A 17,418-nucleotide genomic window follows, 5' to 3' on the forward strand; every position below is an offset into this window, starting at 1 on the left:
CCTCAAATATCCTACTAGATGACTCCTGGAACTTTTCATCTTCTTTTCAGGCATTTCTGTTCCCACTGTAAGAGATGCCAATCTATCAAGGATTTGAGCCCTGGCAGAATCTAATTTAACAGTATTTGTTTTCAACTGTCTCTTCATTGCCTCTCTGACAAAAGGTCCAAATCTGCACTAATGATTCTCTTGTTCCCTTACTGATGGAATTTTACAAAATTTCCTAAGCAGCACTTTACGCTTGCTTTCTTACACACTCTTAACTGCTGGTTTTATATTGCTCATCATCAGCCATGTAGCTCCTGTGTAATTATTATTAACTGTATGCTATTTGTACTCTTTCCACCAAATATCCTCATAGTAGTATCATAATTTTCTTTGATTATGTGTCTTGATTACACAAGAATTTCTTATGGTCAAGGGAAATGTTTTCAAGCATAATTCAGTCTCCTCTGCACTCATGCTACTCCATAAATCTACCTCTCTCAAAACCTGTAACTTTTGGAATCATCTTTTGATAAACCCTACTATTTTACTTTCCGTACGGTAATCTGCCTTTAATTGACTTCTTAATCATCAATGCATACTGTTCTCTCAATTATTATGCTTTTTGCATGTAAAAATCTATATACACACAAATATTCTACGTGACAACCTGTGACTATGAAAGCTTCCCTGTTCTAAGACCACTCCTGGCAAAACATCCCTACTCAGCTTTCTTGAAAGTACCGCAAAAATAACCACCTCTTTCATCATCATGTATCTCCATTTTTAAACTCGCCAAGATTCTCTGATCTTTCTCTCTTCCTCATTTAGTATCCACATGCGTACAACTCTGAGACCTTCTAAAGTTTTTACTAATTTGATCTTCGTTAAATTGCTGCTCCAGTTTAAGCACTAGCCAAAGCCCTATTTATCTCTGTCTGTAAGTAACTGCCAAAAATACAAGCAGCGCTGAAAAATCACCTAACTGACGTGATCTACTGTAGTAAAATCTACTGGTGGGGGCTTGGTGGGGGGGAGGAGTGGAAACAAGGGAAAGTATCAAGAAAGAGTGTTTGTCTAAATGTGTAGAGTCCTTCCCTCCTATATTCTCTATGCTCTTCCTGCTTACTCTATAATGGGACTTCCCTGGTTATGCATGACAACCTCCAGAAATTTAAACGAAAGGCAAACAAAACCCCTCTCCTTTCAGAAAATTATCCAGAAGGCAATATGAGTAACTTGAAAACTAAAACAAATAAATAAACAAGAGCAGAACTAGGCAATTCAAGACTAGAATCTGCTATCTTGTCTCTCTACAGCTAATGCAGTCACTAGAATCCTGATGCAGGTCTCCATGAAAGGAGATCTCTACAATTAAAATGAAACAAAACAAGCCCTCACCACCACCAAATGCCTAAAAGCGGAGCTCATATCACTACTGGGGGGCAACACCAGTAGCATAGCAGCCACTCAAGTGACAGCAGCTCTGTCTGCTTGAAAAAGAATACCACAAGCTGCTATGTAAGATAACAGCAATAATTTCTGATGTACTATGCAAGCAAGAATTATGACCTACACTCTTTTTCAACCCTCCTCTATGCACTGAGTTAGAGCAAGAGGCAGAGAAAGGAGATATGTACACCGTTTAAATAATGTGCTGGTTTTATTCTCTGGAGACATCAGCGTGGCTGACAGCTCAGAAATAAGCGACTATAAGCACTATTGATAAACACAAAATTACATTATTTTTTGTAAAAAAAATTAAATATTTAATAGCAAAAATAATTCTAATCATGGCAGAAAACAAAAACTGTGTAGCTGTATGATAGTATTGGTACAGCATGGCAGAAATTGCAGAGTTACATTAAAAACAGTTTGTCCACATCTTTTGACTGATTCACCTGCCCTCTACCCACTAGCTGTTTGGATCAGAACAACTTGCATGCCGCAACTTGGCGTTTTAAGCAACAGCCTTTCTATATACTCTGCTTATAGCAGGCTGAGTTTAAAAGTCCTCTTTCCAAATTACATAAGAGTAAGGCCCAGGAGAAGCAACAGTTTTGTATCACATATGCTCAAGAACTGTCAAAAAAAAACCCCAGTACTTTGCACCAACTTCCACCTGTAAAATTCAAACCTGATTTCTAAATCTTTGTGTTTGTAGGTAGAAAAAAAAAGGTTCCTAGGTGTCTTGAATGTTTATTCCATTGTATCTTTTCATGTCCTGTTGAAAATTAATTTTAACGTAAATGTAGTATTAGAAGTAGGAGAGAAAGTCCATGCAACCCACCCCAAACTTAAGCTGACATCCAGCCTTATATATGAAATATATACATATGTAGTAAAAGTTATGCATGTCTTAACACATGAGCATACGAAATAAAGTATTCATAAACATTACTACTTTTCTCAGTTACAAGAGCATTTGAAGAAACCCTTACTGTTCCACAATTGTATCCTTCTTAGCTTTCTTAAGTGCAATAATGCCTGTGAAAAAATACTTTCCAAGATAAGACCTTTCTCCCTGCAAGCTATTTAAGTAAGAGATAAAATCCTTTATTTGATCATATGCAATTGTATGTGTTTATGATATTCTAATATAAGGATAAAAGTAATTGTGATGACAGAGTTTTTAAACCAAAATGAAAATGGTAAATTCAGTGTTAATGAAAAATATAAACTAACAGACAGAACATAATTCTGTTCATGCAGCAGTGGTAGTGCAAGAAAAGATGCAGAAGTACTACTATAAGGTTTGTACCAGTAAGTCACAACTTCACTGTAGAAAGCAGATGGTACAATTCAAGTCAGAGACCACTCAGCACTTTATAAATAATGACAGCCTTCCCTCAGCAGCAGCCCAGCATCTGGGCCACAAGTCAGTTAATATCCAGTGACCAATTTAAATGAGGGAGTTGACAACTGAAGACTAAGTTCTCAGCATTAGATTACATAACCCTTCCTTTTCCTTCTACAGTATCCACCCCATCTGCCCTTCCAGTGTTCTCTCCACCAACATTCCCACATTCCTGCCTCCTCACTCAATGCATGAATGCACCCAGCTCACTCTATATTCACATTCCTTCTCTTTGCAATTCGACAACCTGTGCCCAAAGGGCCTTTTCTCCCCCACTCACTAGAATACCCCCAGACACCTTGTCTTCCCTCTTTGGCCTACATGAGAAGCAGCTTGACCCAACTGGAGGCAGAACTAGCACATGCCTCCCAGATGGATAGCTGACTACTCAGCTACCCAGAGTAGTAGTGTCTATTCAGAGTACAAGTGTCTTCTACCACCAGGCCACCAACCTAGTAGTCCCCATGCACTTTAGAGCCTCCAAGCTGCACATCTGGATCAATCAGCTGCCTGGAGATGTGCTTTTTTTCTATAAGCAGCTGCAAGTCAAGAAATACATTAAGTCTCCGAAGACACAAACCACAGTAATCACATATCATCTGAACCAAAAAAGCCTTGAAGAAAGACACAGCCCTGACAGTCGCTTCCACCTGGTGGTCTTCTACAGCAGACTCCTGTACAATGCACTCTTTAGAGTTTCATCTAGTAAGGCAATCAATACCAATAGTCCTGTACATTTACACTGCTGCTGTGTTACACCATATGTTAACAATCGTATTTATATCTACTTCACTATGACTTTCTACCATTATTTCTACAATATAAAAAAAAGTCTGAATCATACTTATTTTGACTCTTGAGTACTGGAAGTCAGCAATATTACAGAACTCATTATACTAGTGAAATTATAATAAAAAGAGAGTAAATCCTTTTACAACTTTCTGAAAACAATAAATAATGGTAACAGCTTCTTGTTTTCCTTACTTAGCTAGATCACCAAGCAGCCTCCTCCTCCCCCCCCACAAAAGCAAGCTTCAATTAATTTACTCATACAAAACCCAACTCCTGCTGCTTTCCTAAACTCTTTAAAAAGAAAACAACCACCAAACCTTGAGTCTGCAACTTTCTTTTACATGCAAAGACCTCCTGGAGACAACTAAAGAAATGAACACTTAAGTTTTTAATATATCTTTGTTGATTTCACTTTTTCTAGTTTCTTTCCTTGCTAAAGCAGGCACATTCTATGTTAATACACATGATCTGGCTCTTACACACCAGGCACACTGCAGGACTGACACAGGATGCCATGGGTTTCAGCTCAGCTCTGAAGAGGGATGAGATTGTCCTAAGTATATCTAGAGTGAATTCCACATGGCTTAAAGTCTACAAGCACAACTCTTACAGCAGACCTATGGAAGCACCAAGTCACCATAAAACGAACAAAATATTTTTGCTTTCTACAAGGCACATAAACTTATCAACAATCATAATTTTAAAGTGCATCACACATCCAGACAGAAATGTATCCATGTATTTAGGGAAGCTAAAGGGTGTTTGTGTACAGTTACATGTAGAACAGTAGATTAAGTCACTTTTTTCATTGATGTTACTTAATAAGCACTTTCTTCAACAGCTAGACTAACTCTGTTTAAAGTACAATTAAACTGTTTCTTAGGAGAATGAAAGCTTCTACAGAAAAATGGGATTTATGTACTGGTAATAAAAAAACCTAAACAGAAAAAAAATATTGTATTTATCTCTGACAAAGACCACCTTTCTAGAATATAACTATTTCAGTAATAACAGTATATTGACTACAGTAAGAAAACAATACTAAATGTGATGAAGCCATTGTCACCAAGTATTTTGATTTTCTAATCTTTTATGCTTTTACTATGATCCCATATGCACTAACATAACATCTTTTTAATTAATACTTCATGCTATATAAATGGAGAAGCACATGGCATTAAACAGAATAACAAGTTTAGCTAAGTTTGAAAGAAATAAAGTAGTCTGAAGCGTTAAAAAAAATGCTTACTGAAAGTATTCCAAGCTGTACGGTAGTTACAGCCTTCTATACTCTTCAAATCCAGTTAAACACAACAATAATTCACTACAGGGATCAGCCTTTCCATGTAACTACTCAGAAACAAAAAATTCACTAAAAAAAGGAACTAAATATACATTCCTATACATTAGAGTTAGAAAAATGACCTTGGAAGAAGCAGCAAAATGCACACCAATGATGCAATGCCTGACTGGGTCTGCAGAGTACCTGAAAACACATTTTTCAGGTGTTTGAAATACCCTTTAGATATTTGTATGAATCCTGTGAATTTTGCATGTCCACTGCTGCAGAATTTTTTTTCAGGTACCATGGAATCTATTACTGTTTTGCTGTAAAAGTGAGTATTTTACTGTTGCTAGGCACCTGACATTTAGTGCTTTGTCCTCTTGCCCTTTTACCTGCATACACCTTTTCTTTCCTTCAATTTTACAATCAGGAATTAATTTGAGTACAGTAAATACTCCATGTGCTGTCAATGGGTACAGACATCAAGGGGTAAAGGAACAGAAGATGAATTTCAGCCTGCAGTCAGAGATTGATAAAATGATGATTAGCAGAGAATGAGACAAAAAGACCTATGAGCTAGGCAGTCAGGGTAAGGAGCATCACAACAGCAAAACCCCCTCAGCCCACAAGCAAAGGAAAGGATTTCTGAATTGGCCCATGTAAGTAACATCATGGAACAAATGAGTGGGGAAAGGATGCCCAGAAAGCACACTAAAAATCTCCTTCAAAATAACTAATCAGGAGATGAATCAATTACCACATTGAACAATGAGTTAGAACTATCCGTCTATATACTGGGAACTGGGGGTAAAAAGGTATCTCACAGCAATACGAGAGATTAATACTGCCATGGAATTTATTCCCATTTCCCACAGAGAGCACAAGGTTCGATTATAAAGAATGCCCTGTAGAGACAAAGTTAAGGTTGCACATTCACACTTAAATGAGGTCATTCCTGGCTTTTTGTTGTTTTTTTGGTTTTTTTTTTTTTACTCCCCCCCTCCCCCCAGTATTTACTATGCAACTGTAGCATTATATGCACATATACTGTTAGAAATGTGAATTTTCCCAGGTTTTCATAAATGGTATTGGAGGGATAAAAGTGTCCAAGAAACAGCTCTGTAATCTCCAGCGTTTTAAAGCTCTTCTATCCTCTGCAAAATTACACAGCACATACATGAATCCTGTAACATGGCACTGTTTACCTGGAAATTGCCCGAGTTCTACATAACTGAATTGAGGTCATTAGAATCCAGGTACTCCTGAGGAAAATAACCATGTAAGGGAAGAACTGCTCCCAAGTTTATTTCCACAAGTTTCCTTTTAATACAGATACACTTCTTAAGAAACAAATGCACACACAGTTGTGTGTTATCCTACATCATAATCATTGCTAATATACTCAGAACACGCCAGATTTACCCCTGAAGTAAATTATTTTCATTTAGATTAATTAAACCCCTGGGATGTATCCCAAACAAAAAGTTACCCCAACACATTATATGTTCCAGTAACACAGGTTGCTACAGCACTTGAAAGAACTTCAACTGACCTACTCCAAGTTAGTCATATGATTTAGTGATTTACAGAGCTGAGAATCTCTACACGTGGATTATCATGGAAGCATAACAACCTTTGGACTGGGAGGCAGAGGCCAACCAGCAGATGTCACAGCACCTAACAATGGAGAAATGCACGCAGCCTTAAGTATGACCCATCCAAACTTCACAAAACAAACACAAAAAGTACAGCAAACATTGTGAGAGAAACTTCTCACTGAAACAGAATGACTGCCTTACTTTACTGGATTTTTATGTATTTTAGGCAGCTACGGATTGACAAGTAACACTTGTAAAGTATTCTGGAAGACTACTAATCTGAACAGTTGCTCCTCCCACACCAATAAAAAAGGAAAATGGTATGAACACAGCTCACTCTTGCAGACAAACATGCTCCAGTGCATCACTCAACAGAACTCTGCTCTATTATAATAGTATGCAATCCCTCTTGCAGCATAGCTAGGTTGGTACAATGTATCTGGAGTTAAATGCACGCACATTCAGTTTAAAGATAGGAAAACAAGAAGCAGAGAACTCGGTGTCAGTACCTTATTGCTGAAAATCTAATTCAGGTCTGCTTAGACTTGAACTTGTTGCTCCAAGGAGACTGTATTTTAGATCTGATACCTAGCTCACTAATCTAGTACCTCAGGCAAAGCCTAAGCTCACTATTGTGGGTACCATCTTACTGTTTTATTATCCTTCCTTAAGATAAGCTTCTTTCTTTCAAACGTTTCAATATTTCTCTGCTTAGGTATCCCACGTTTATTTATTCCCTTGGGAATAAAGATTGTTCTTCCTCTCATCTGTGCTGTATTTTTTGCTTCTCAACACTGCAGAGGGCAAACAAGATTATGAACCGTTTTATTTTCCTCATATATTCCTTATTTATATTAATTTTCCAAATATTTAAGATATGACATAGAAGCATGAAGAGACAATTCCTGCATTAAAGAGCTTACCATCTCACACTTCCCTGAGACAAACAACAGTATACCCACTTTATAAATATGAATAAAATGAAGGCAAATGATTTAACTAAGGCCACAGAATAAATATGTATCAGACTGGTAACCAGAAATAAGATAATGTGATCTCTGGCCTATACCCAATTCCCTCTATGAACTATGTGTTTTCTAATAAAGTGAAGAGGTACTACAGTTACTCCAGGTAGTCCAATTTAAGATGCAAGATACCACTCTGACACTCTAAAAAGGCATTTTAAAACAAAACACAGCAAAACAAACTATAAACAATCCATTCTCATAATCTGTTACATACCCAGTGTTCAGTTTTCCATAGAACATACCATTATCCTATTTTATTTTTCAAACCATGCTTCCTCGGCTATTGCTTAAGGAAAGATTTGAAAAGACAGTAAATAACAGTAGTCCCTTTTATGACCAGTTTAACTAAGGCTCAGGAATAAGAAAAGAGAAAAAACAAAAGGTAATTTTACTGTATTTGGATATCATTCCTACTTGACACGCACTATAAAAGTACCAATCTGAACTTCTGTGTACCTCTGGTACCTCACCTGTAAAACTTAGCAAATTATACTTTTCTATTTAAAATTATACTTTCCTATTTCATTACTTGGGAAGGTGGGGAAGGGGTTAGGAAAAAAAAAAGTATGGAAGTCTTATCGATTGAGATTTGACTGCAAATAAGCAAAGTAATTAAAGCCTACTGGCTCTAAAATAAAATAATCAAAAACCCCTTTTCTTAGCTCAGGCTTACTCCACAAGGAAAAAAGCAATATCCTTGCATTCCACATGCATTCTTGATCTTGTAATATGCTTACAGTTTATTCAAACCTAAGATGTTACCACAGCTATTAATTTTAAAGCATAAATTAATTTTGATACTGTTTCAGTTACATATTAGAAAATGGTCACAACATACAAATTTCCACCAATTATTAGAAGATTCAGTAGGTCCTGTAAGTCACCCCAGTTATTACAGTGTTGCCTGAAACTTGTTCTTTGTAATTTATTAGTTCTGACATCCGTCTAGCTAAGCTTTCAAGTTAAACCAGAATTCTGTATTAAAACTGAAGAACAACATTTACCCCTCCCCAAAGAAACCAATATAGTTCAGCTTAGCAGCAGTCATTTCTAACAAAAAGCTTGCAAGAAAATAACCAGGAAGAGAAAATATGTTAACATTCATCACACTGATTTTTCACAACATTTTTCAGCAGTAAAGCAGAGTCCTGAAGGAAAAGCTCAGAATATTTGGTAGAGGCCAAGTTTATCTGCATAGTGACTACTACCCACAACCTAACTGTGAGAAAAAGCAAAAAAAGTTTCATTTGACCTGCTACTTGTTCTCCTCAGAAGAGGCCTAATGCAAACTTTGCATTGTAAAAGTTCTATTTTCTTTTGAGCAGATTACCAGCAACTCTGACAACACCCATGCAAATAAATAACTTCTATTCAGAGACATTCTAACATTTTAACAACATATTTAATTTCCCTACATAAAGCTTTGTAGCATGGACAGTAACTAGTCTTGATTGTATGTTGACCATATTATTACAGTACAACTAAAAATTCCCCCTCCAACTATGTAAAATATTCTCTTCAAACTTAAAAGCAAGACCTTAGACATCTGACTAAACACAGATTATAGTTCTTATGTTGGGGGGGAGGGGAAATAATTTTAAAAAGAAATCATAAAAATGTCACCCATATATTTGTTTCCTGTCTTAATGACTGCAGGATTTGTGACAAAATTAAATGTAACAGATTCCACAGGTAAATTCTGCAGCACTGCAACAGAAGTCTGTAGCTATGCAAGATGAAAGCCTTCATTATAGTGTTATTCAGGGATGGACAAAACCTGTAAGGTCATCTGGTCCGTTTCTCTGCCATTTCTTGGGCTCATTACCTGTTGCACATGTATTAATGTCCTGACCAGGCTAGTTCTGAATGACCCATGGTGTGGGTGTCCCCCTTCTCTGCCTGGCATGCTATTTAGCAGGTATGCAGCTGTATCTTGGGGCTTTTGTGCTGCTGTCTGCTCTTAATTTTCACCCTCAGCTTACACATTCACACAGCCTCTTATTTTATTTAAAATTATCTCCCTTTTAAATATTTAGGCCCTTCAAAATGCTTGTAAGACACCATTTTCCCTTCTCTCCTAAAATGTTAATTTAGCCAAGCAAAACATACTTATTTCTCAAATCCTTTTTTTTTTTTAATCAATTAGTCCCTTCAGCCTTCTTAACATCTTGCTGCTCTTCTCTAAGCTTCTGTTAAGTTGCCCCACCTGTTGCTAAGGCTTTCTGAAAGTAGAACAGTACTCCAAATACAGTCAGTCACACAATCTCTTACAAGAACTCATCTCAACTTGTTCAGTGCCTCTGTGGATGCAATCTAAACTCATTCTGATTTTTACAAAGTCTGTGTATCATATTGCAAACTGGGGCCTGTTCTTCCTGTCAGAAGCATGCACAAATCCCTTTCATATGAAAGGGAGTTGGGTGCACACAACTGACAGGATTATCAGGACCATGGTATCACTCCTATCCCTTTTTCAGCAATACTGCTTTCCAGGTTATTCCCTCACAATGAATACCTGTTTTGGATTACTGTCCCTCAACTGTTTTAGTTTGTATTTTCCAAACTAAATCTCATTTGTATTTTCCAACAATGTGCCTAATTTCTTTAGATAACCTTTTTTGCCCTGATTGTGTTTAACTCTTCCCACTACCAATGCTTGCTAATGTCACAACTCTACTATTCATCTTCTTCATCAATCCAGACACTAAATATGCCTAAAATGGTGAAACTTTTATTATGACATGCATATGTAAGCACTGGTGCTACTCTTTTAGCACCTAAAACTGCTGTGACTCACCAAGTCTATTCTTTATACTTTGCTCTATTTTTGTTTATGGTCCCTCAACGAATTTTTCTTTCAGATGACTATCCATATACATAAATAATTTGTTAATGAGAGATTTTTAGACGCATTTGAATTTTAGAAAATATGTACAATATTACTACAGCTACAACTTTCTCTGCATCCACTGGAGCCTTGAACCTGCAATCAGATCTGGCATGCCAGCCAGTCCTGTACTCACTGATCTGTGTGCAGATGCTGTTGCAGTATTAGATCCTAATTTTAAACACTGAGCAACAGTAACAAAGAAAACTCTTTTAAAGATTTTTTCTTGGAAAATAACAGGCTGCTTATTATTGCTTCCCTAATATTTCTGCCATTATTTTACTAGGAAGAGAATCCCTTGAATTTCTCTAGTTCTTCAGCTCCTGCTCCCGCTCCCACCCCCAACCCCCCGTTTTTTTACTTTTTACTTAATTTCTTTTTTTAAGGAATCAGTACTATTATTTAATTTCTTAGTGGCACCTTGGAGGTAACTACAAATATCTTAATATCTTTCAAGAATGCTCTCTATTTGTTCTCAGTAACTATTTCATATGGTTCTGATTTTTTAACTGCTCACTTTTTCATTCTACTATATATGGAACTTCAGGAAATTTAACATAATGGCTTGCCTTTATAACTTTATGCAACTTCTCATTTATGAGCTGACCTCCTTCCTCTCTCCTTGACTTCCCCTTACCTGCCCAATATTTACAACAACAAATTCTTATTCGCCTTTAATTAATATTAGCTCATTTCTGCTGCCTTTACCAGAAGCTTACAATATACACATGCTTCCCACCTTTCAGATATTCTCTGCAGAACTGAGACTTAAACTTACTTTACCTTACACTTAGTCATTTCACATAATTTCTCTGACTGCAGACAAATACCTTTTCAAAATAAACCGACTTTTAACTCGGTTAGGCATACTTCATTTACACATTTCATTTACAAGGTCTCTCACTCACCAAAAACAGATTAAGACCCACAACAGAAATAAATGTATCGCTTATGCTCACATGAAAACCAACAGAACCTTATGCTAACATATGAGGTCACATAAGCCCAATTCTTTGCAGGACTGTAACCTAATCAACCACTAACATAAAAAACAGGCTATATTTCATTTTAGCTTTCTTTTCAGCTACTGCATGTTTACCAACTAACAAAAATGTAAAAGCATACCCACATTACTGATGTTTACATTTATTACCCCATATTATTTTCATTAACATTATAAAATAATCTTTAGAGAAGCATTTAGAAAATGCTTTACTAATTCACCTCAATTGAGATGAAATATCTAATTTGCACTACATCCAAGGGAATTACACTCTCTGATGCTTTAGAGACTTGCAGAACTACATTAACAAGTACAGTCTATCAATGGTTATCAGCACTGTGGCTTTTGACTGCCCACTAAGAACCACAGTACATAAATTACTTCACCTGTCAGACAGCTCAAAGCAACACAGGCACAAGGTCTGAATGGTTCAGACTTTCCCTATTATAAATAACTTTTTCCAGTGAGAGAAAAGAGGGGGCAGTGCAAGGAAGAAGGGGTAGACAGGATTGGCTATCATGCATTTAAATATCACCTATCATAAAGCCTGTAAGAATTCTGTCAGAAGTTTAAACAATTCACACCTTTAATGAAGCCTAACACACATTCCCCAAAGACAAACAGCAAAATTCCACAACAGTCAAAATTAAGAAAGTTCCTTAAACAAAAAAAGACACACTTCATAACTGCTTACAAAAACCATAACCTGATGCTTGTCTTGCAGGACATTCAGTTTGATCGAGCCAACAGGACTACTGACATCACACAAATAATTCAACTTTCTAGATTATTTACATAGTAGTTTTAAGTCAAAATAACAGCGTTCTTAAGAGATAACACAGCAAAATGAGCAAGTGGTCCATGCAGCTCAAGATCTTATTTCAGTAAACATGGTATGCCAGATGTTTCATAGGAAGAAGCAACTTCCATCACAAATCATCACAAATCCAAATCTGCAAGTGTATTCATGTAGGTGAAGACCACTGAATCCCTCTGAATTCAACAGGGTCCCATCTGCCATGCAAATCCCTCACTTCACAGGACTCACAACATACAATTGGATAAAAAAATTATGTAAAAGTTGGTAGGCCTCAGTTTGTCTGACTCTGTTTGCAAAGTCATTACAATAGTGAGGCCAAAATTATAGCCATGCTTGAGACTCAAGAGGAGTTGTTTTCTTTTTTTTTTTTTTTTTCCCAAGGGAAATTGCTCAGCAGTTCATGAAAATCTCACCCTATAAGAAACCTCAGGTTATGTTCTTCAACACAAATAAACAAGACCCTATTTATGAATTTATCATTACAGTATTTTTTCTTTCCCTATAGCCAAACTGCCCCCCTCCAAAAAAACCCTTCTAGGTTAAAGTCAAACAAACATTAACCTAGGAGTGATACATGTGTGTATACACAGTCTTATTACTGCACATGAAAGGAGGTGAACTCAGCTGGCTAACAGTTCACATCACACTTACATTATGTGAGAAGCAACAGTGAGTAAACCGATAATTTAGAAAAAATTAAAAAATAAAAAATAAGCCAAAAAACACCAAACACTAAAACCCCATCAACCCCAACAACCTTGACAGTATATTTCAGAATGGCTTAAGTAAATCACAGAGATTATGATAAGACATTTTTAAAAGATTCTTCATCTTAACTGTTTATCAACTTTCTCTTCTAAATTCCAAGTAAATAAAAAAAACATTCAATTATTTGTATGTTATCATTTTTATATATCTGCATCAGCTGTATGTTAAATGATGTCAGTACTAGCATGCTAATAACAACATTTTTGTATGTCTGATTGTAAATTAAAAAACAGTCTCCTATTAAAAATTAATAGTCATTAGAAGGCTAAGTTAATTGTGTTAACTGTCACAGCATATAAATGCTTTCAAAATACAGATGAAAATACAAATGACATACAACCTTCTACTGCAAAAAGTTAGGCCATTCAAGCACTTACAACATATGGAAACACAAAGGAAAAGGTAAAACCCCCCAAAACTATCACTTTGCAAATTGTATGTCAAATATAGTCAAGTAATAGCCCGCATGGTCCAAAAGAAAAATTCACAAAGCAAAAAACTGGTTTCTATGATCTCACAAATCTTCAGCAACACTTATCTCAGTACTTCAGTGCTATGTAGTAGAGAGTTTAAAAAAAAAAAGTCAGAGAAGGACATCCTAAAGTGGAGCTTCCCACTTCATTCCTAGGCCTGCTACCAGTCATAAACTTTACTGAAGCTATTAACAGTAGCAATTTCTTTTCTTCTTCTGAATCTTAAAGCAATCACCTATCAGCACCAAAAAAAGAAAAATTCAGTAACTACAGATATCTGCCTAAGGTTTTCCAGACATCACTGTAACTTAATAACTGCTCCACTGTGCTATGAACTCTACAGCTTCAAGCTGGAAGTCAATCTAGGACAACCAATAGAAAGTGCACCTGTACAATTACTGCATTTCCTAATTCAGAAGGCCAAGCTAGAGACAGATAAAAGCTTGTGTGTACTCAGAACACCAAAACAGATCACCAAAAGCCCATATATCTTTTGTACACACTGCACATCTCTATTATCATAAATTGCAATAAAAAATATCATTTATATAATTCAGAAAATTACATTCCTTAACCAATGTACATAAAGCTTTATTCTAAATGAAATGTATTTGTCTATATATAGCACCTAAAACATTATACATAAAATAATTGTAAAATCTTTCACACAAAGAATAATCAGCAAAAGTTCATAAAAATTATTTTTAAAGGCCATCTAGTAATTGAACTGCACCACACATAGTAATTTAAAATACTCAATATGAAGTCCATGCTACATTAAAAAATAATCTGTATTATAAAACAACCTGTATCATTTCAAGGAATGGAATCTTATTTTTAAAAACTGAAAAAATCTAGTATTTTTCAAGTAACAGAAAAATCAGTTTGCTCTTTGAATTCTAAAATATAATGTATGCTGCTAGTAATTGATAACAATATAATTTCTCCAAAGCAGTCTACCTTCCTGCAGATATATTTTCATTCAATGTCTGACCCCACTGAGCAGTAAACAAGTTTACATGTACCAACACATTTCAGTGCTCCAAAAATTAATCTAAGTTTCTGCAACTACAATAACATGATCTCAGTAACAGTCCTTTAGTACCGTGATTCTAAAACAATCAATAAAAATGGCTCTGACATATATACTGTTTATATATACTTGGGATCCCTTCAAAGTTAGATGTAAAATACAAAATAAAAAAATCTACAAAACAGAATTACCTTTAACTTATCACTGCACCAGACCAGTAAGGAATTACAAGTTCTTTCTGCTTTATTTTATAGTATTTTTAAAGAGCAAGGTTATTTTTATTCAGACACTGGAACCCAAATATAATCCCACACTCAAAAATACTACTGCATCAGCCTGATAGCACTCACCGCAAGTAATACTGTTTTAAAGCGAAGGCAGCGTTAGAACAACTTCTGGGAAAGTTAAACTCCTCTACAATTTCTCCCCACTGATTCTTCTCTGATACCTGTCAAAAACAACAGATACAGGCTGAGATACACAACGTACACATAAACACGTCGTTGACAGCGAACATCACAAAAACCCCACAAGCTGCCATGAAGCAAATAGATAAAAAATATAAAAATAACTAAACAGGAATGTATATGGGATTTAAGACTACATATTTTACTAACAGTCGGTGGTGTTTCCCCTTCGGGAATAATCCCGTTTCTCAGCGGCATTTTGCTGTATTTATTTTTCAATATACGCATGATTTTTTCCGAGGAGGTGGGGGGGGCGGCCGAGAGGGTTCGTATTGTTTTGGGGTTTGTTTGTTTTTGTTTTTACTGCCTGGACAATAACCAATCGGGAGTCCCTCTGTCGCCCCCTTTTAAATCCTGCCGCGGTCCGTTAAAAACCCGAAGAAGTTTAAAATGCTGCGGGGAAGCGGTGGCGGGGGCGCCCCCTGGCCCGCGGGGCGCGGGGGAGCCGGCCCGGGGGGTCCCCCCAGCACACAAACACACACACAGGCAGGCCTTTCTTTTGAGGCCTACATTTCTGTCCCTAGCCTTGAAGCCTAAAGATGGCTATTTGATTACACACCGTCTTGGGTGCCCCTTTTGTTATTTTTCCCCGGGAAGGGCTCGGAGGGCAGCGCCCGGCCCCCCCCGGCTGCGAGGATCGTTTCCTAGCCCATGCTCCGTGCCGATTATCGATGTTAAACATGCCCGCTAATTTTGAGTTGCACTAAAACTGCACTCAGACTCTCTCCTCTCTGCCTCTCCCTCTGTGAGAGAGAGAGAAATACACAGAGCTGCCACCACAAGCGAAAGAAACTGCCTTCCGCCGACCGGAGCCCTCTGTTCCCCAGTCGCCTCCTCCTGGGGAAGGGGGGCAGGGGCGAGGGGCTCCGGCGGAGGCAGGAGCGGGGTGTACGCCGTACCCCAGATCCCCCTTCATCGCTCCGCCGACAAGGCCAAGCCACCAACCTGCCTATCTGCTCGCTTCCTTCTTCCACCCCCCACCTTCTCTAACCGCCTTTAAATAGGACGGTTCCCGGCCACCCCGGCTCCCCCCGCCGCCCCCGAGGGTCAGAGAAGACTTTTAGGAAGAGGTTAGTGGGAGGGAAACCCAAATTAAAACTTCCACTCACCTTCCCAAATCCGCCTAAAGTGGTGACTCTGGTGTAGAGAGCGTGAAGATCCAGCTCCTTCCCACCCACCACGGGGATCTTCTTAAAAGGAGACCTGCCAGAGGAGATACACACAAAACACCACAACTTGTCAGCTCTGCCCCCTTTTCTCCCCTCGCTGGGGCTGCCGTGTCCTTCAGGGAAGGGGCTGGAAGTTGGATCTGGTCGGTTTAAAAGCCTCCCCCCCTCCCGTTCCATCTCCCCATTTTCCTCACCCTCTGCTGTGGTGAAACTGCCGCAGCTCGTCCAGGAAAGCGAGTCCCTTTCTCCGCTGGTCTGCGTGGTTTTTACCCGTCGAATTTGCCATTTTTGTAATAAAAAAGGTTCTCGTAAAAAAAAAATAAAATCCAATTTAAAAAAAAAAACGGCCGACAACAACAACAATCCGCGGCTCCTCCTTGTCTTTAAGAGACCCAGGTGCCCGTGCTCGGCCGGGGATCAGCCATGGAGAGGGGCTTGGTTAAAAAAAAGTTTAAAAGGAATAAGGGAGCCCAGAGAGTGTGGTAATTGCGAGTCCTGTCTCCACACAACACACAGGCAAAGAGGCAGGGAGGGAGAGGGGCACCTCTCAGTAATTCCTCCTCCCGCTGCTGCTGCCTCTCTCAGCACCACAAACCCAACCGATCCAGCCTGCACATGAGACTCAACATGGTGCTGCTGGATCACACAATGAATTGGGTTACTGTTGTGGTGGGGTGGGGGGGGAGCCGGAGTGAGGTATTGACAGTGTGTGTGTGTTACAGCCGCGGCTCCATGCGATCTCCCTCTCCCTCCCTCGCTCGCTCGCTCCCTCTCTCTCACACACACACTGTACAGCTACGGCAGCGGCGGCGGCGGCGGTGGCGGCGGCAGCGGGATTCACTTCTCTTCTCTCTCAGACAAAAAGATCTGAGGCCGCCGTGCTTCTGCCTGGACGAGAGCGCAACACAGCGGACCCCGGAGGCCGCTCCCGGTACTGCACAAGGCAGCTCTAAAGGCAAAAGCCAGCGCAGCCCCAGCAAGCAGTTCCTGGCGGGGAACAATAGGCTCCTCTCGCCGCTAAGGGCTCATCTGCAATGTGCCGCAAACTTCACACAAAGCCGGGCGGAAAGAGGCGAGGGAGAAGGAGAAGAGGGGAGGAAAAAAACGACTACTACCGGTTGTTCCGGGGCTCGGGGCCGGGGAAAGGGCCCTCCCTCGCCAGGCTCACGCCGATCAGCCTCTCTCCGTTGGCTGGCGGCGGGGGGGGGGGGGGGGGGGGAAGCCGTAGGGGGGAGGGCAGGAAAGGTGGATTT

At 38.8% G+C, this 17,418-nt stretch overlaps 1 protein-coding gene across 1 annotated transcript in view; it reads right to left on the reverse strand.

The window, feature by feature from the left end:
• The window catches only part of ARID2 (AT-rich interaction domain 2), a 102,902-nt gene extending 86,451 nt beyond the window's left edge, over positions 1-16,451 (reverse strand). Inside the window, exons 1-3 of the mRNA XM_034062935.1 lie at positions 16,360-16,451; positions 16,106-16,199; positions 14,880-14,977 (exon numbers count right to left, since the gene is read on the reverse strand). Of these exons, the coding sequence (XP_033918826.1) occupies positions 14,880-14,977; positions 16,106-16,199; positions 16,360-16,451 (284 nt within the window). The remainder of the gene's footprint in view (positions 1-14,879; positions 14,978-16,105; positions 16,200-16,359) is intronic.
• Between the last annotated feature and the right edge of the window lie 967 nt (positions 16,452-17,418).

The sequence above is a fragment of the Melopsittacus undulatus genome, chromosome 5 (assembly GCF_012275295.1).
Source record: "Melopsittacus undulatus isolate bMelUnd1 chromosome 5, bMelUnd1.mat.Z, whole genome shotgun sequence".
NCBI lineage: Eukaryota > Metazoa > Chordata > Aves > Psittaciformes > Psittaculidae > Melopsittacus > Melopsittacus undulatus.